This window comes from Punica granatum, chromosome 6, assembly GCF_007655135.1.
Source record: "Punica granatum isolate Tunisia-2019 chromosome 6, ASM765513v2, whole genome shotgun sequence".
Taxonomy (NCBI): Eukaryota; Viridiplantae; Streptophyta; class Magnoliopsida; order Myrtales; family Lythraceae; genus Punica; species Punica granatum.
The window spans coordinates 16479453-16499724 of NC_045132.1; the positions used below are offsets into that span (position 1 = coordinate 16479453).

Below are 20272 nucleotides of genomic sequence, written 5' to 3' on the forward strand. Positions count from 1 at the left end.
ATCGAGAATCTTATTAGATTTCGAGAATTTCGCATTCGCATAAATTGACCATCCGCATCCCCCACTTGCATCTCTAATTTGTTTGTGTCTGCAAGAATTTTTTTTGGTATGCATTAGCCTGATATTCGAATGTTTAATAGATCCCGATCAATTTAGAACCAAATCTGATCGGCACGCTAAGAAATAAAGCTCTACCAGCTTGTTTTTTTTCCTGTTCACTTGAATGTCTGACAAAAATTTCAACTATTTAATCAAGAAAAAAAGTCTTTATACTTTATTTGTTTGGATTACAATGGAGGCTTATTAGCGTAGTACAATAAAATAGAAATCTTACACTTCGTCCACTTCATTCAAACCCTAAATAATAATATTTATTTGGGGTTGTAATGATTGCGTTATTGAATTATGGGAAAAATATGAAAAAGTAATGAATAGTTGAGAAAAAGTAATGATTGTACATTAAATTGTAAAAAAAAGTAATGAATAATTAAGAGAATTTAGTATTAAAAATTGAATTGAATGGTAATTAAGATAAAAAAATTGAAGAAAAATGCAAAAAGTAATAATTGTATTGTTGAATTAAAGATAAGTTAAGTTAAAATGAAGTAGAGTTAAAAAAATTCTTATTTGCCAAACAAAGCCTTAACATCTAATAAAGGGGTATAGGTAGCCGCACTCAGTATCCAACTTCAAACATATTGGTTACCAGACGATGACGTACGCCTCTCGCTACACCCTCTATGATAAGGTATATGTTTACAACTTCAAATTTTCTAATTTCGCCCACAATTAGCTTCTATAATATATATATATATATATATATATATTCTCTTGTTTATGTTGATTAGGTTTAGGAACCTACGTAGAAAAATTAAGAGGCAACTCTTTGATATATAAGAATGGCGGGTATCACTACCTATAAATTTAAATTTTGAATAGAAAATGGGTTCAACCCTTACGTCTTCAGTGGAATTTTGGGAGTTTATATTGCAGGGAATTAATCATGTATAACAAAACGATAGTTAGTCCTATAACGACAAATTGTTTCAAAATTGTTAATTAATCAAATTGTAACCTCGTAGAGTATATATCCAATCTGTAAATTATGAGAAGCAAAATTTTGTATTGGGATTTTTTCGTGTTCTTTGGATTTATTGTCTGCTATGACTGGGTTCTTCTGACCCGGTGAGTTCGAGAGAGCAACTGGGTGGACTAGAAAAAGTGATTACCAATTGTTTTACCGGTCTACGAAGATGAGGCAACTCTGACCTAAATCTCACAAGGAAAGTTGAACTGAGGGTAATGGCCCAATTCGACCCTCCGATGCTTAAATCAGATAAGGCGATAACGACTGGCTAATGGGGAGAGAAATTGTTGAAATGGGAATGCATACCTCCTATTTATAGTTAAATCGCTCAAGTGCTAAAGAAACTATCACGTGTAAATTAAAGCCCTTACCTGAAACATTGATGTTTGGCTCTTAACTTGAACATATTTACTCTGACTCTTCTGAGTCTTCTAACTATGACGTTGATGATTCTTTCGATTTGTTCCGGGGCTCAAGTTGAGCTTAACCTCATGTTTAGGCTAGATTAACCTCTCATTCAAATATGGTGGGTGAAATGACCATTTTAGCCTGCTCATATTTTTCCTTATCACTATCCAAATGCCATAGTTTGAGAATCATCAGTATAGGGCCCCCAGGCACGCACTCTTTTTAGCTGTGAAAGAAATTTATTAAGGAAAGCCAACATCCAGCTTACTCCTTGATGCGGCAAAAGGCGTTGCAAATCGGTACCTCGAGAAAAATAGATTATGACGACCCTGTCTCGAGAAAAACGGCCTCCGGAGAACAACTCATGGCCTTTGGCCATGGAAAGACGAGATTTAGGCCGAATTCCATCGTTTAGGGTCTCAAATGGGCATTTTTATGTTATTTGAACGTTTTTGTAATTTTAAGAAAAGTTTATGTCTTTCGTGTAATTTAGGCATTTTAATTCCTATTTAAGCATTGTAAAACCCTAGGGTTAAGATAGTTGTTGTTTTGATCATTCAATAAAGTTCAGAGCTTTCGTGCTCTTTGTTCATTCTCGGATTCGATTCGAGTTGATTGCCAATTTCCTAGGAATTCGAAGAATCAATAGGAATTGAAGGTCGTAGTTCCCGTATTCTGCGGAATCAACGAGCTATGACAGGTTTGTTTGCGTGTACGCTGCGTCACTCCTAAAATGATTAATTCCATCCCGCTTCTTAAATGAATCATCGGGTCATTTTTTTAGTTTGTTACGATCACCCTTATATATCCTTATGAAAGAAGTTCTATAGATACATACAAGCATGCAGCATGCATCGGAGGCTGATATTATATTAGATATGCGTGGTATATGGTCATAGTACAAACAATTAGCATGCATGTTCCAGGGAAGAAAAGGTATGGAGTGCACTAGTGGCAGATTCGCCCGAAAACCAAAACATTCTACATTCAATTTTTAATACTGGGACTTCTCGTATTCCTTTTCTTTTCTCTTTTCTCGCCCCTTGTTGTGCTCATCAACCACTTGATTCTACCTTCGGTTCTCAGGGAAGTAAAGGTATGGAGTGCACTAGTGGCAGATTCACCCCAAAAACCAAAACATTCTACGTTCAATTTTTAATACTGGGACTTCTCGTACTCCTTTTCTTTCCTCTTTTCTCGTCCCTTGCTGTGCTCATCAACCACTTGATTCTACCTTCGGTTCTCATATGCTCTTTTTTTTTTCCCTCTTATACTGAACCCATCGGCCACCCTGTAACCAGAATAATAATGATAATAATAATAATAATAATAATAATAATAATGAGCGTGCTCATTGGAGATAATCTTGTCATCGTATGCCCACTGTTGTTGTACTCAATGTGGAAAACAGAAGTCATTATCTGGAAAAGTTGCTTTAAATCAGTTTGAGCATCTTTGTAAAGAACATCCGCTTTTCAAAATTCTTCTCTAAAAAACGAACAAAGGGGTCCAACAATAATTTCAGACCCTAGCCGTCCCTATAAATACGCAAACCCATTAAACCATAACTCTCATAGAAAACTTCAACCAATAAAATCTCGTCTCTATATATTTCATCGGCCACAGATCGAGTTCGGTCCTTCTCGAATTCGGCCTGTGGTTGCCAATTCGATCGATCCAATAAAGTTAGCTTACTCTTTTAGGTTAACTGCAGCTTGCTAGCTTTTAAGAGATGGACAAGGTGATGAGATGTGCTGCCGACAAAGGAGTCGTGATATTCAGCAAGAGCTCATGCTGCCTATGCTACTCAGTCAGCATTTTGTTCCAAGAGCTCGGGGTGAACCCACAGATATACGAGATCGACCGGGAGCCAGACTGCAGGGAGATCGAGCGAGCCTTGGTCAGGATGGGGTGCACGGCCCCCATACCGGCTGTGTTCATAGGTGGCAAGCTGATCGGGTCCACCAACGAGGTCATGTCCCTTCACCTCAGCGGGGCACTGACACCGCTTCTCAGGCCCTACCAGCAAGCCCAGTCTTGAAGTATATACGTGTGGCTCTCTGTAGCTAGCTTTGCAGAGCTAGCTGATGAATATTTATCTTAAGTCAAGCCAGTTGAAATAAAAGCGTTAGGGTTAAATCTGCTTAAATTGGAAGAATTACTAGGCGGTAGTGAAGCCCTTCTAAAACCTAGCTAGCCAGTTAATATTAGTGTGCATGTGTGTAGTGTTGATCATTTGTATTATATTATGTGCCTCTCTCTCCCCTATATTTCATAGTTCCCAATTAGGGTCTCAATTATGTTGTTGTGTCATGTATATCGTTCAAGAAGAATCATGTGCGTAATATATGTTTCTAGTGGTTAATTCCTTCCCTTAATGCAGTTTTAGCTAATCTATATATATAATGTTTTCTACAATGCATTTTTTTGTCTATAGAATATCTGTTATGTATTAAATAAGGCAAGAAAAGCAAATGTCCAAATAATGTAGGGTTAAAAAAGTAAATATGTAAATAATGCATATATAATTCCAATACAATCTACTAAATAGTGGCATAATTGTAAATATGATACAAATATGATTAAATAGGACTAAATTAGTAAATGCATATAAATTAAATATTTATCAATAAAAATGCTTAATAATTTTAATATGTATGCACAAATATATTTTAATGTCAAATATTTTAAATTTTTAATATATCATCAAAATTTACACATAAATATGATATATACAAAATAATCTTCAAAACTTATAGTTATTAATTTTTTACCGAATTGGAGAAATTATGATTTAAAGTTAAACCACTACCTTCTCTTATATAGTATTAATATATGAATTAATGATAATTCTTTAAGATATTAGGATATAATTATTTTTCATGAAATTTTTGAAATTTAATTGAAAACAATTAAGTTTGAATTAAGTAAATACAAATATATTTGTAGTAAAACTCCCATCCATGTAACAAAAAAAAATAAGTTTATGTTTATAGTTCTTGCAAGCAGTACTGCTCCTCTCTTTTTCTTGTGCAAATGTATTTGGTGTTTGAATATAAACTAGCTTGCTTTTTCTTTTTGCTTTTTTGTGAATAAATGTAAACTAGCTTGCTAGGAGAAGCAAAAGTCTTGTTTTGCTAATAAAGAAATCGTAGAGGATTTCTACTATTTGTACTTAATTAACTTTCGATAATAATTAATGATCCCAAGTTCGAACACGTAGCAATTAATTTACAGTCGATCATATACAAGCGGACCTTGCGTATTCCAGTCAAAAGCTTTATCTAAAATTAAGGTGTAAGCTTACTTAAAAGAGAAACATTGGAAAGGTATATAGTATTACTAATGACCATACAACGTGTGTAAAAGACGGCACTGATCAATCAAATTGTGTCCCCAAAAGTGCGACTTTGGGTTCTCATTAAAATTCCCCCTCGCACATCTTGGGTCGCAAATCAGCCACCAAATATGCAAAAAGCCAAAAAGGAAAAGAAAAGAAGAAGAAATTCCAAAGCGTTTTCCTTCAATTGGAAGCGGCATATTTGATATATATTCTTCCACTTTAGATTATCAAGTGAAAGGCAAAGGGTATTACATTCCTTCGCCTTTTTCCCTCTTTAGATTATTCAATGTAACATATGTGGACTTTCGTTCTTATTCTCTTACTTTCCATGTGGTGAAAGCCTTCAATGTGAAAGTAATAATAAACTAGTGAAGATCCTGTAATTGAACTAGTTCTCTCTTGCAATTGCCCAAAATAGTACTTTACAAGCTTGTCAATATCTGAATGGTTGATATGCGGTGCCTTCTATGCGAAGCCTTTTACTATGTGGTCATAGAGGATAACTCTGCTCGATCATGGCTATAGCTCCTTCTAATTGAGTAGAAGTTCAATTTTCTTGTCCATTGATCAAATAAGTCGAACATCAACTAAATCTTCCCATAATTTCGCCTACTGTCTCCTTGATCTATTTGGCTGCAAGATTTCTCAATCATGAGTGTTCGGGGATGCATAATCTACATCTTTCTAGTACCTCATTCTCTGAGCTATGATTTTCGGTTGCTTCCGCTCCTTATTTGAAGTCTGGCTTTTGCTTCAAGTAATACTAGGCATGCCGCATGCGTTAGCATTGCTTGAAAGTTCAAGCATTTTTAAGACTTCAATTGTACAAATATGGTATTGTCATCATTTTTACTTATTGATGATCCTTCAATTAAGATAATAATGCCAGTTATATCTTGCTCAGGTTAGGGGAAGTCTTAGGAAAAAGGTACTCCCGTAAAAGAATAGATTGCACAATAGCGCACACCCTATCTTGTAATCAAGACATTACATGTTAGATTCTCGCAATAAAATTACCTATATCATTTTAATAGTCATTAAAATTTTTTATTTTATTGTATAAGATCCATGAACATTCCGTGTAATTGAAAAATAAAAATTAAAAACAAAACAAAACAAAAAGGTAATTATGTGGTGGAGGTATAAAGCTCCATGATTTGCTCTCTATGGCAATGAACAAGAAGCAAAATTTGTGTTGGCCATTTACTTTTTCCTTGTCCAATCGATCCTCGTCTTGTTTCCTCTCTAGGAGGACAGACAAGAGGAACCGAAAAGACTTTCGGCAAAGAGTGAAGGAGAAGCCGAAAGGTTGGAAAAGGATCAACTTAAGAAGATTCGGAGTGACCAAAGAAAAAGCATGTTTTTCTAAAAAAAAAAATCAGTTATGAGGTAGGCCAAAGACCTAATACAGTGAAAGAGAAATTCTAAATAATTAATAAAGAGGCACGGGTAGTCCTATTAAATATCGAGACTGCGACCTCTAGGTCAAGAGACGATAACGTTAGACCACTGCGATACAACTTCTTTGATTGTTTTTCACAAAATTTTCATTTTTTTATATTACTTTTATATATATATATTTTTAACTTTTTAAAATTTCTTTTATCTATTATCAATTATCAATCAATTACTATAATAAAGAGAGAGACATTTCCATTTTTTTTTAATTCTTGTAAATATAAAAAATAAATGTTATGGAATGATTTAATTAGCTATTTGCAAAAGTAACCAACCAATTAAAAAAACTATGGATAGTTTTGTACGTAATTATACATGACTTTCTCTCCCCTTTTCTTTCCACTTATTTCACCCTCTCCACATTTTTCTTCATGTCTCTCTTGTCTCTCCTCTCTTTCTCTCTCCCATAACTCTCTCTCACCACTTAAATGACTTTTGTTTATTTTTCACTAATTTTTCATGATTTTCGTGGAAATTGCCACATAGAGAATTTTGGAATATAGTAAAAATTAACATATGATCGCAGCTTATTTGAATTTTTCCTTGCGAATATGTTGGCATCAAATATATGATGTATTTTTTAGGCAACAAATATTGATATATTTTTTAGCAAGTAACACAACTATAATTACCTTATCATCATAGGGCTTAATTTTATGAATAAAAAGTAAAATTGTGAATTCAAATATTAGGGTAAATGTATAAAATTACAAATGCATTATAGATATACTTAATGAATTATCAATTCAGAGTACATAATATAATTTATAGAACATCCACTAATTTTAAATCTAAAATGATTTCATCCCGCATAGCGCGGGTCGTACTCTAGTTCCAAGAAAAGAAAGAGGAAACAAGAGAGGGTTGAGAGAAACCATGGGGATCATTTCGGAAAGGGCCGGCATAATTTTCTTCAATTTGCTTTTATTTTTATTTTTAAAATTTTAAAATTTTCATCTAATCTTTATTTTTGTTTCTGATTCTGATTTTCTAATGGTGTTCCACAGGTGTGATATTTTTCATAATTTTAGAATCTCCTTTTATATCTGGATTGCACGTCATATTTCTGAATAATATTTTATTTCTTATATTTATTTTCCTGAACCTTTTTGGATGTTCTTTTTCTTTTTTGAAATTTTATATTTTTCTAAACTTCTTCAGGAATTTCTTTAGTTTCATATATTTTATTAAATTTTTCTGAATTATCTTTATTTTTTATTTTTTGAAATTTGTTTTTAGATTTTTAGATTTACATTTTTTTGATGGTGTGGCGTCTAATGATGGTGCTGTCTATGCAACTACAAGTCCATCTGTGCTCCATAAAACTCCACAGTAACACTCAGTCAGAACATGTCATGGACATCAAAACAATAAGAATCGTTAAGGATGAAAGGTGGTAACAAAATTGAAAATAAAATCAAATTGAAGTGATTTTTCTTCTAATTTTTCTTTTTACCATTTTTTAATTTATTTTACATGTTTCTCTACCTTTTATGGTTTTTAAATTTCTTATATTAGTTTTTTGAGTTATCATAATTTTTTTTATGTTTAACTCTTTTTTTAGCATTTCTGAGTTTTCTTTTATTTTCTTTATAAGTTTTTCATATTGTAACTTTATTAGATGACATAGTGTTTTACGAATTTACAATTTGAAAAGAAACTCCTCAAGGGCCAGCACTCGGACAAAAAATGCAACAATTGTCTAACAACATGATAAATTTGAGATAGAAACGAATATCGTAATTTTTATAATAAGGTGAATATAACAACCTCTTTTAATCACCCAAGCCGATCGTTATCACGCAAAATCGTAAAAATTGCTAGTCCTCTGTCAAACTTTAGTTTCTTTTTTCAATAGCTTTTTTATTTTTATTTTTTTTAAACTTTATCCTAGATGGTCAATCTTTTGTTAACTTTAGTCCTGTTGTTAGATTCTTTGTTATTCACCGAATTTGTCTCCCAAGATATAATAAATATAACATAACTTCCACCAAAAGTTATGAGTTCATGTCATATAATAAACGTCAAAATTCTTATTTTATAATTTTTTTCTCAATTTCATGGAAAAAAAACACTTGTTTGGTAAAAGGTAATTATTAAGTAGCTATAAAAAAATATATGTCTATACTGAAAATAAAAAAAAATGAATTTCAAATATAAAATGGTAAGAAATTAGTAGCTTTAAAGTTATAGTGTTTGTTTGAATTTTTTTTTATAATTTCTCACATTTATATGTTTTCAAGTTAATTACTACTAAAAGCAATAGAAATAAGAAAATATGAATTTATGAAATATAAGAAATATTAAGCAAGTATATCAAAATAAATTTTTTTCATAGTTTTAATTTCCTTTTAATTCGTAGAGGATTAGATTACACGAATGTGCATGCACACACACACAAATATATATATATATATATATATATATATATGAGATAAAGACCATAAAATTTTAATGTGAGAAAGCATACTTTTAATATCTTTAGCATTTAAAATTTAAACTCATTTATATATATATGATTTAATGTTAATTTCTTAACTTATGCAAAGTATCTTTAATATTAACTTACAATTGAACTCGAGGACGACCAACAAATAGAACATATGACTGATAAAATAATTAGATATGAGTAAATATACAAGAAATATTGATGCTTAATCCCAAGAAAATAAATTCACCCAATAAATGAAAAGAGTTCTTAACAACTATTTATCTTCTGAAAAAAACGACATTGCTTGATGTAATAAATTAATACTGAATACTAGAGGATAATATATATATATATATATATATATATCAGAGAGAAAATTTGCATTTGCACATTATATAATATATATATATATATATTCCATAAATATTTTATACATATTACTTATTCATTACTTATCCCAATATTTGAAATATCAAATAATGCGTGCCTTATTCATTTACCATTTCTAATTTCTTCACAAATAGCTTCCATTGGGCGATAATTATTTTCGTTAAAAATTGTATATGGTCATATGATCTTCTTTTTCTTCAACACTTAACTTAAAAAGCATTTTTTTCCTTAAATTATTAATCGTTTTAGTACAACTATGTTAGAATTAGCTTAAATTATTATCTGCATTTAACTTCATTCTTTATCGTGAGCATATATTATAATACAAGGTGGCTGAATAAAAACTTGTGACAGGATTGAAACATAACAGTATTATTATAGACGGGCAATGGTTGATAATATCTTAAGAAATTATCTAATATTTTTAAGAAAAAACTAAATATAAATCTCGCGCAATGCACGAAATAATAGGCTAGTTTTATTTCTACTTCTGAGTCATCTTCTCGCTCTTTTGGGTTCATTGTTTGAGGCAGCATAAGGGGAAATATTTTCATAAATTTTAAAAGAAAATTCCGATTTTTATGAACCCGACAGCCAGACACAAAGAGCTCGACCATATAGTAGTCGGGCTTCCCCTGATCCATTAAAGGGCCTCTGGCATACAATATAAACCGACCATCTAAAATTACCTAGAATGTTAGCTTTTGGGTTTAAAAAATTCAACCCCAACAAAATCGGGACCTAAAAAAAATTAAAAAATAAATGTAAGAAAAGAAAATCACCCGACTCGCCCGCCCATTAACATTCCGACTGACTGACGAGTCCGCTAATTGAGAAAATCAGTAATTATTACTGAGTGATGCCGCACCTTCCTAATCGGCTTGGCCGAATCCTCTCTGAAATGGCATTTATGTAATTGTTCAAAAAAGCAGAGGCAACTTCTGAATCAGAGGTTCGGACGGAGGAAAAGAAATTTCCTTATTATTTATTTAATATTGGATTAATAATAATAAAAAAGTATAAACCTTTTATATTTTAACAATAGTAACACGAATTTTTTTCCTTAACCTAAAAATACACAAACTTTCAATTTGACAACAATTTTAGCACGGCATCATATTTTTCGTTAATTTGGACAGAATCGAGGCCACAGAGGACGCAGGTGACCCTAATCGGGAGAGTGATGGCCAAGTTCGTGACTCCACCCATCGAAATTGGGTGAATCTCCAATTTGAGAGTTCTCCCGATTTCGAGGGGTGAGGGCGTCAATTCCCGCCACCACCCCCTGATTGGGGTTACCAACACCCTCCCTTGAGTGAGGTCGTCGGCGTCCTCTATAACCTCGATTTTATTAAAATTAACGAAAAATTTGACGCAGTACTAGAATTGTTATCAATAGAAAATTTGTGCATTTTTAAATTAAGAAAAAGATTCGTACTAAAATTGTTAAAATGTTGAAAGTTTGTTATTTTCTTTCGGTTATTAAACCTTTAATATTTTATAAAATTATTATAATTTCCTCTTCTCTCGGGGAGCGTAACGGCTAGTTGCCAGGTTCTGTTCTCTCTCTACTCTTTAATTCATTGTTCTCTCTCTACTCTGCTCCTTGAAACGTCTAGTTTGAGGAAAATGAAAATGCACATTCGCCGGATTCTCTCTCTATCTCCTCTGCTTTCACAGTCGCCCGCTCTTCTCTCTCTTCTCTCTCTCTGTGTGAGTGGTGTGTAGATCATATCAGAGCAATTATTAGTGCTTTCCTTTCTCCGGCAGTGCCGTTGACGGAAGCTAAGCCAGCTTTTGAAGCTCCCGAATCATAGAGGAGAAGGGATGATGATGTCCGTCGAAGGTCCTGCTGCCGGAGGATCTTCAATTAGAAGCATACTTCCCTTCCCCTAAAGGTTCCTACTTGACTAACTGGCCCTCTCCGTCAACCAATTAGGGTTTGCTTGCTAAGCTCCGATTTTGTTTTTCTCTGTCGATTAACCTTTTTTTTTTTTGTGGGGGTTGCTGGTCTATAAGTCTCGAGTTCTCTCGTGAGATTTCCTCGAGACGAGATGACCGATCGCCATTCTGTTTTCCTTAATTTTAAGTCTAAAAAACGCACACTGCTCCTTTCGCGGTTGTTGGTTGATCTTTCTTGATTGAAGAAATTCGGGCAGCTTGCAATTGAAGAAATTAACATTTCTTGCTTTGCCCAACAGATGCCCTCAGGACGAGCAGAGCACAAATGGCCGGGAAATGGCGGTCGCTACGTGAGGTGAGGTGAGGTAGGATTGTTATTTTTATGAAGTTACTCATTGTAGGAGTAGCAAATACAACTCCTATTCTATCGCATTCATCATGTCATGTTGAAATTGTTTCCTTTCCCTGATTGATCTGTTGAATTGAATTAGGGGGTTCATCTCTCGTGTGTTTGTTAAGTAGTCTCTAATGAACTGCCTTCCCCTTTTTCATCTGAATTGTCTGCTAATTCAAAGGATAATTAGACGGAAGAGGTTCTGTTTTTCTTGGCTTTTCGGGGGAAAAAAGGGAAACGACTCTTATTTAGGGCATTTTTTCCTTATTCATTGATATCATGTCGTTGTGGAAGCTTTTTGAGGCAGTATTCTCGATGCGTGTAGAAGTTTAATGATTGAAAGAAAGGTTGTACTGATCAGAGGGATACGTAAGACATGTAAGGTGGAGTTGCCCTGATCGTAATTTTAACTTGGGGTATGCTTACACAAGGTATATATACCTGGAAAGTGGAAAAAGTTTGAAAGGTTTTTAAAGACAGGGAAGGAGAAAAACCCACGTAAAGACTCTGTGGGGTTATGTTGTATTATATAGAGACAAGTACATGAGAGTCAGTTACACAAAATACTCTCCTACTAATATCTGATCTAAATTGCATAATCTAGACTTAATCAACTATGTTTATCAGTTTTTATGTTCCTAAAAATTTTAGCAACTCTCATCTTTTAGTCGAGGATTTGAATTGATGAGATGTCGGGTATAATGTGATGGTTGTTGGTGCTATTCTGTTAAATCTGGAAATCTTCCTTGCCAAGTTGCCCAACATGGCCGAGCTAGCTTGTTTTTCCCCTTTTAGTCTACAACATTATAAATTCCATGGTAAAATAAAATATTGAAACCTAAATCTAACTGTGTTTTTCTTTCTCTACCTCCATTATTATCATGTGAAGTTTTCTTTTCTTTGTTTTTATGTGGTTCCAAAATCTTGGAGCCTTACATTCTTCTACGGTGTAAAGGCTAGGAATTATAAAGTGGCAGGGTATTAGACTCTGTTAGCCTTACATAATTCTCTTTTAAATCCATTTAATTGGATACTTGACTTGCATCATTGTTAGAACTTTCTCTGTGTTGGTTAACTCTTTCGCTTATTATCTATTATCTCCAGGTATTGTACGAGAGATTGCATCCATTCGATCAGTTGGAGGTATGCTTTCTACCTATATATCATTTTTTTCAAGAGAAAAAGTTAGTGGCAGAGATCAAGAGAACATATAAGACTGGAAATTATGAGGCAAGTTTATCGTGTAAGAATATATTGTATATTTACATAATTAAGTAAATAATCTCTCAATTAGGTGACCCTCATGTCACAATATATTCCGTAATTTGAATAAGATATTCCATATCTTGTGATTACAAAGAATATCCTTTTGATAGGAGGATATATAAAATATTCTGAGAGGTTTCTCATTCCGCCTATTTGAAAAGGACATGTGTCTCCATCTAGTCGAGACACAAAGAGGTTATGAGCTAGAAGACGATCTCGGTCTTATTTGTTAGAAGTCTATCGGGAGACTTGTGGAAATCATCTACGTCATCAAAGCAATGGTTGAAGGTCAGTTTATTCCACTGCGAAATATATTACGAATATATTTAAAAGTAATCTTACAGTTGGTATCAGAGCCAACCTTCATGCCATACTTTGATGTTATAGTCTTGATTAATGATTTTATAGTATCATGCAATTAGGGTTTGTTATTTACCTATCAATTAAGTTTGATTGGATTTTATTCTTGCAATTAGGGTTTCGATTATTGCAATTATTATTTTCTTTTTTGATAATAATCTGGATCCAGCCTTAATTAGCAAGAATTAGGGTTAACTAAAGCTAGTTAGGGTCGATTAGGATTTTTGAGGGCATTTGGTGGCCCGCGGCAGCCCTTTGAGGTGGCTGAAAGATGTGGCCAACGGCTGAAGGCGGCCGACAAGCACGTCAGTCTCAAGCTGGGCGGAGGGCAGCCTTTGTTGTCATGGTAAGGCGACGTCGACCAGCAGAGGACCGCGAGCTACTTTTGCGATATGGGTGATCGATTGTCGATCACACTGCGTCGAAATCGAGTCACGAGCTACGACTATAGGGCTTGTGTCTTCTTCTATTGTTGCACCTGGTGAGTCGGGATCACGGTCACGAGCCGCGCCACTCAATTGATGGAGTGGTTCTCCTCGACTCCAGCTTGGCATGGGTCCCTCTCCCTGACCTCAAGCCAGCTCAATCTTGAGCTTTCAATCTTTCGATTTAGGGTGACTCGTGGATGGCGGCGGCACGATCGTCGTCGTCATGGAAGGCGACCGTGACCGGCAGGCATGGCAATGCTCGAGTTTCTAGTGAGGGGAGGCAGTGTCCATGGTTTATTGGGAAGAAGGTAGCAGAGTTAGGTTAAGAAGATGAAGTCAACCCGACTTTGCCTTGGGTCGCACTCGATTAGCTTTTGGCCCGCCCTGATCAACCCAACCCTGATCAGTCTTCACCTACCCGATCTACCCAGTTTCAACCCGATCTATTTTAGTAAACTGGGCTGGGCTGGGCTCAAATCCATTAAGTCGAAAATCTCAACCTAGTTTTACTGGTTCAGTCTCAGTTTGATCGATTAGGCTATTCTGTCAGGTCTGGTCAGTTCTAACTGGTTCGATTATTTTCTGGTCCGGTCCGATGCTATGTAGTGTGGTTTTAAGGATATAGGTGTAGTAGCCAAAGCACCTTATATAAGGTAAATCAAATATGGTTATACTACAATATGGTTATTAGCATCAAATTGTAATCGAGTCGTGAGGTTAATATATTACAATATGGTTAATAGCATCAAGGGTAGTTATTAGTCTTGGGACTTAGATTGGTCTGAGAAGATAAATTTTGGCATTATGGTGGGATTGTTCTATGCCTAAAGGATTAAGGAATATTCTCATCGTAATTATCAAATTTGTTTGTCTCACTAGTAAATTCATGCATTCTTGCGGCCTATCCCCAAAGGAAGAAGGAATTTGCTATCTATGGTTATTTCTATGCCTGATGGTCAAAATTTTTCTGATTGGGAGGAGTAGGTTCTTTTCACTTTAGAATATATGGACCTGAACTATGAGCTCCATGAGGAGGAGCCACGTGCTCCCAAGGATACAGATGCACCTGAGGTTAAGGAGAAGTATGAATGGTGGGAGAAATCCAACCGCTTAATGATGCGTTTAGCAATGGAGTAGAGTTATGATTTAATTTGATTTTCAAATTTTTGAAAATTGACCCATAATTTTTTTGTGTTTTTCAAAAACTGCCCAACCTTCCCTCCTTCCACTCAAATCCCTCTCTCTTTTAACTCTCTCTGCTTCTCTTTGTTCCATCACCACGAAGTCCAATCAAATCCCCAACTCAGCCGCTACTTTTCCCATATGTGTATAGGAAGCTCACGACCTCGCCTCTTGGGAGAGGGACGACGACTTGACGATAACAGAGGTGCTTTCGTGGGAGGGAAAGACCCTTGAGCTGTCGAGAAATAAGGTCCCCACGCGAAGAACACAAGAAGCGAAGAACGGCCTAGGCTGCCACTCCCGATAAGGTTGTCCCAGACATTGATGGTCCAACAGAGGAGACAAAAGGAGATCTTATTAACTGTCTCGATTTTAGGGTTTTGTCAAATTGAAATATGAGGTGACATTTGCTTTGATTTCTTGCTCGAGGTTCGTCAAATAGAAATCTAAGACTTACCATGGCCCGAGAACTATTACCATGAGTTGTAATTGGCTTGTCGTGGGTAGGACGACCATGGAAGTGAAGTGATCAGTTAGAGAAGAGAGAAGAAGGGTATGAAGATAAAGATGACGATGAATAGTGCTTTGAGAGAAAGGGTAGGGCAAATTTGAAAAAATTTAAAAAATTTGGGTCTTTTTGAAATTTTGAAAAGGTTGTAGTGAAGTTGAACGAAATGTAACTTTGTTACCAAACAGGCTTTAAGCCTCATGGTCATGAAGTCTCGTGGAAATAAAAGCATATAGGGAGTTGTAGTGAAGTGACTGAGGCTAAAGATTTTCTTAAGGCAATTAAGGAACAATTTGCCAAAATAGATAAGGCCTTGGCAAGTACCCTAATAAAGAGGCTGACTAGCAAGAACTTCGACAATTCAAAGGGCGTGCATGTGCACATTACGGAAATGAGAGACTTGGCAGCTCAACTCAAAACTCTTGAGATTGATATCTTCGAGGCATTTTTGGTTCGCTTCATTCTCAACTCCTTACTAGCTAAGTATGGGCCTTTTAAAATCTCCTACAACGAACATAAGGAGGAGTGGTCCATTACAGAACTCTTGACCATGTGTGTCCAAGAGGAGGAGATCATGAAGCAGGACAAGCCCGAAGTTGCCCATGAAGGATGGGCATGTAAAGAAAGATTACCCTAAATATAAGAAGTGGCTTGAAAAGAAAGGTATCTCAATTTGTTTAATATGTCATGAATCATTTTTCGTTGAAACTTCTAAAAAATACATGGTGGATTGACTCCGATTCTTCAATCCATATTATGAATACCATGCAGGGCTTTCCCAACCTAAGGAATCCGACGGAAAATGAGAGGTTCGTCTATTCAAGGAATAAGAGATGCTCTCAAGTCGTTTGAGTTGGGATATTTAAGATAATTATGTCTTCGGGGTATGCTTCACATTTCAATAATGTTTTTTACATTCTAGACTAGTTGTATTAAATTACGACCATGTTTGGCACTTAAACAATTTTTTACTCAACTCTATTTATGGTAGCTAAAGACAAATGCAAGCTAGCTTTTTCTTCGATGGTGGGGTCAATAAGGTAGAAAAGAGGGCACGGCGTGCACTACCCTGCATGGTAGGTCGAATTTTTTTTCTTTGTCCTTTTCTTTTTTGATGCCTTCTTACTATTGTCGAATTTGTATTTGCTAACCTCATGTGCTTCCTGATGGTGAGATTTTGGTTATTTTTTCCTCCATGCCTTCCTATTTTAACTATTTTTACATAGAGCACCACCCGATGAGATTCATTTGACGAACGCGCTGACGATCAAGTATTATTCATCACATTTTATGAAGTAAATCGCCCTGTGTAGAAGACATGTACAGAAATAAATGTCTACATTAATTAATTTGATTTTAAAAAAATTGACAAAATCAATTGACAAACAGAACAAGTGTTGCTTGTCGTCCCCACGCATGAACACTCCGTAAATCACTGTTGGGAGGTTAATAATCGGTCAAATGGCGTCTTCCTTGTCACTAATTGCCAGTTTTCAACTTGGATTACTAGGTTCTTGTGCCTAATTTTAGTCGAAAATTGGAGTGCTTGCAAGGAACCCTAAAACAGAGGTTTGAGCTTGAAGAAAGGAAAGGGCAACTGGGGTTTCTGTTGGGTAGAAAAAGGGCCCCTACCCAACAGTCATATGTGGCCACCGACGGAGGGAAAAAAAAACCCCTTTGACAGACGGTGTGTTTGGGAAGTAAAAGTTGTTCAACCCTTTTTTTTTTACTTGCATACAGACATACAAAGTTGTAGTTTAGAAAATTGAGGGACCCACCCGTTGAAGAAAATTGACTTATCTGTCGTAGTTTTTTTTTCCCTCCGTCGGTGGCTACATATAATCATTGGGTAGGGGCCCTTTTCTTACCCAACAGAAACTCGAGTTGCCTTCTCATTTCTTCAAGCTCGAACCTCTATTTTAGGGTTCCCTACAAGCACTTCAATTTTCGGCCGAAATCGAGCACAAGAACTTGGTAATCCAGGTCGGAAACTGGCAATTAGTGATCAGGAAGATGCCATTTGTCCGATTATTGACCTCCCGATAGTGATTTGCGAAGTGTTCTTGCGTGAGGACGAAACTAAGCAAAGTTTTATATGAAAAGAAAAGAGTTGATTAATTGTATGCATGAATTCAATGATATCAAGCTGTAAACCTTGACTTGTTCTATTTGGCAATTGTTTTTGCAAATTTTTTTAAAATCAAATTAATTAATGTAGACATCTATTTCTATAATGTGATGAACAGATACTTGATCGTCAGCGCATTTGTCAAACAAATCTTATCGGCGGTGCTCTATGTAAAAATAGTCAAAATGGGAAGGCATGGAGAAAAAAATAGCCAGAAATTCCACCATTAGGAAGCACATGAGGTCAACAAATACAAATTCGACAATAGTAAGAAGGCATTGAAAAGGAAAATGAGAAAAGAAAATTTTCGGCCTACCTCTTTTCAACCTTATGGGCCCTACCATCGAAGAAAAAGCTAGCTTGCATTTGTCTTTAGCTACCATAAATAGAGTTGAGTAAAAAATTATTTAAGTGCCAAACATGGTCATTGCGTCGTTGTTATGTTGCTAAGGCGCTGTCCCAAGGTACGAGTAGGGGCAAAACCACCAGCCTTCCTCACCTCGCTAAAGCCCTGCACCATGGTCTATAGGATCCGCAAAATTAGTCGGCGACTGTGTTTCCATGTGATGTTGCCAGTCGAGAGATTGTAGAGATGTTGCAAAAGATGTCATGGCGTCAAGGGTTAAATCGTTTAAGTTCTCCCACACATGTGCACGATGTATCGCCCCATAATTGTATGATGATGGCCTGGAAACTAGTCTTTGTGATGTCGAGACGATTTGGAAGGTGATCTAAGAGGATGATGGTCATAGCCTAAGGAAGGTCCATAAAGATGAGTCTCGACTAGTGGCAGCTGAAATGGGGCGAGCTTTGGCTTGGAAGCCTCGACTTAGGGTATGCTTCCTCGAAGATGAAACCTAGACCGAGACTTGAACTCAAATGGTAGTCACGACCTTGAAGCCGATTGTAGAATGATAAGACTATGGCCTCCCCAGAGGTCTGTTTTGGCGTGTCTCAACTATAAAGTAGCCAAAAAGAATGAGCCTTGCCTCGAGAATCTTAATTTGATAGGAACCATTCTTAGTCCGGAAGTGTTGAGATGGGTAGAAAAGATAGATGCTGAATGATCGGCGTTGTGCAAGAATTAGAAGTGCATAGTAGAAAAATATGTAAAGTGCGTGAGTGCCTTCACTAGCTCTTATAGGTCGGACCTAGGAGTCCCAAATAGAGAAAGTTTCAATCTTATTCTAATATGATAACGAGAATAACCAACTATCTATGAATTACCTTATCTATTTGTTAAGAACTAAGAAACAAATATAATATGCTGGCTAGAGCAAAGAAATTGCCTAATATTGATAAATCTACTTGCTAATATCTAAGCAATTCCCAAAAGTGCGAATGAACAATCAAGGTAACGATCCTCAGCTAGTCGAAGTCAATCGCGTACTTGAATGCATATACATGGTTGGCGTACTTCTACATGGCAGCCAATGATTGTATTCTTATCAAGGCGAATCAAATAAGGGAATAGCCGAGCATATAAGGTTTTTAGCTCGTGAAAGGAAAGACTTGTGATTCTTTTTTAGACGATTTGGTGTGCACACTTGTGAAACTTTAGATACCATCGGCGGGATGCTTATTTTAGTCCATAGATGAATTTCTTTAACTTGCACACTTTATGACTATCATCATTAAACCCTTAAGGTTGCTTCATGTACATCTTCTCATTAAGATCCCCATTAAAAAATGTCGTTTTCACATCCACTTGGTGTAACTTTAAGTCTATATGAGCCAACAACACCATGATTATCGGAGAGAAAGTCTCGTGGTGGTCTATACCTTTCTTTTGAGTAAAACCCTTGGCAACAAATCTAATATTATATTGTTCAATATTACAGAAGTATCTCTTTTGGTTTTATACACCCATTTGTAGCCATTCGCAATCACCCTTCTAGTAATTCGACGAGATCTCAGACTCAATTCTTAGTTATAGAATCTAACTCATCCTTCATGGCGTCTAACCAAAGTGAGGAGTTATCCTCACTCACGGCCTGTGAAAATGTTGTGGGGTCTTCCTTAGGTCCAACATCAAAGTCGGAATCCACAAGGTGATGCGATTCCCGTCAAGAATGACGAGACCCGACAACAAAAAAGGATCCCAAGATCGTTCTATAATCAGAATTGATTGACAAACCTTCGACCCGTTATTTATGACATAAACAAGAATCTTGGTATAACTGATCTCAACCCGTTGTTTATTGCGAAACAAGAACTTCGGTATAGGAAGATGCTACAAACGGTGGTGGAAATCCGTTTGATAAGTCAATGATGAATGCCACGGAAATTTTCGATAAATTTAAATTAGCTCTTCAAGAACCAAGGAGAATACTCTCACGATTTTCTGAACGTTTATTCTCTTAAAAATTGACAATATGAGTATATATATAGACCAAAACTAATCCTAATCTGGCCATATCTCCTAATAAAGCAAGGAAAATAAAATCTAAAATATGTATAAAGATATGACTTAATCTATAAAGATATAAAATCTAAATATTCTTAGAATATCTCCATGAGATTTAAACTTTAAACAAATCTGATGATGTCTTCTTTTGATCTTCAACAACTATTATAGAAACTTCTAAAAAATGACATTATCATGGGATTAATCCTTTGCATCATAGACTTGATTGGAATCTTCTAAAACTTGAATCATGTTGATGAATCTTTGTTGATCATGTGGTTCATGTCCAATAGGCCTCCACAAATTTGCTTGAGCTCAAACCTCTTGAATATGGCCGTTGAGTTCATTTTTAAACTTCTTTACTCGTGCTCGCGTAATTAGTCCAATTGGAATTTGAACTAGATCTCTTGAAGTCGTGCTACGATTTGCATCATTTCATTCCTCTTGAAAATGATTTGCCCTCAAATCATCACCTTACATCAAAAGGAAGCAAATCAACAACATTAAAAGTAGCACTTACATTGTATTCACCAGGTAAGTCTAGTTTGTAAGCGTTGTCATTGATGCGCTCTAGGACTTG

The 20272-nt window shown here is 35.6% G+C and overlaps 1 protein-coding gene and 1 long non-coding RNA gene across 4 annotated transcripts; both read left to right on the plus strand.

Annotated features, from left to right (window-relative positions):
- The first annotated feature begins 3053 nt into the window (after positions 1-3053).
- LOC116210120 (monothiol glutaredoxin-S11-like) lies at positions 3054-3873 on the plus strand. The gene has a single exon (XM_031543932.1). The coding sequence runs from the start codon at positions 3228-3230 to the stop codon at positions 3534-3536; it is 309 nt and encodes a 102-aa protein (XP_031399792.1). The 5' UTR covers positions 3054-3227; the 3' UTR covers positions 3537-3873.
- A 6807-nt stretch (positions 3874-10680) lies between these two features.
- Positions 10681-16351, plus strand: LOC116209998. Of its 3 annotated transcripts, none has more exons than XR_004157394.1 (6): positions 10681-11015; positions 11319-11384; positions 12518-12556; positions 12790-12967; positions 14801-15820; positions 15929-16351. It is a non-coding gene; the product is annotated as an uncharacterized LOC116209998 (long non-coding RNA). The 3 variants fall into 3 exon arrangements; XR_004157395.1 differs by having other exon boundaries at positions 11319-11379; XR_004157396.1 differs by having other exon boundaries at positions 11319-11374.
- The last annotated feature ends 3921 nt before the right edge of the window (positions 16352-20272 follow it).

What these genes read in the sequence shown, in the direction of transcription:
- LOC116210120 (XM_031543932.1), top strand. Translation starts at nt 3,228, where the DNA reads ATGGACAAGGTGATGAGATGTGCTGCCGACAAAGGAGTCGTGATATTC.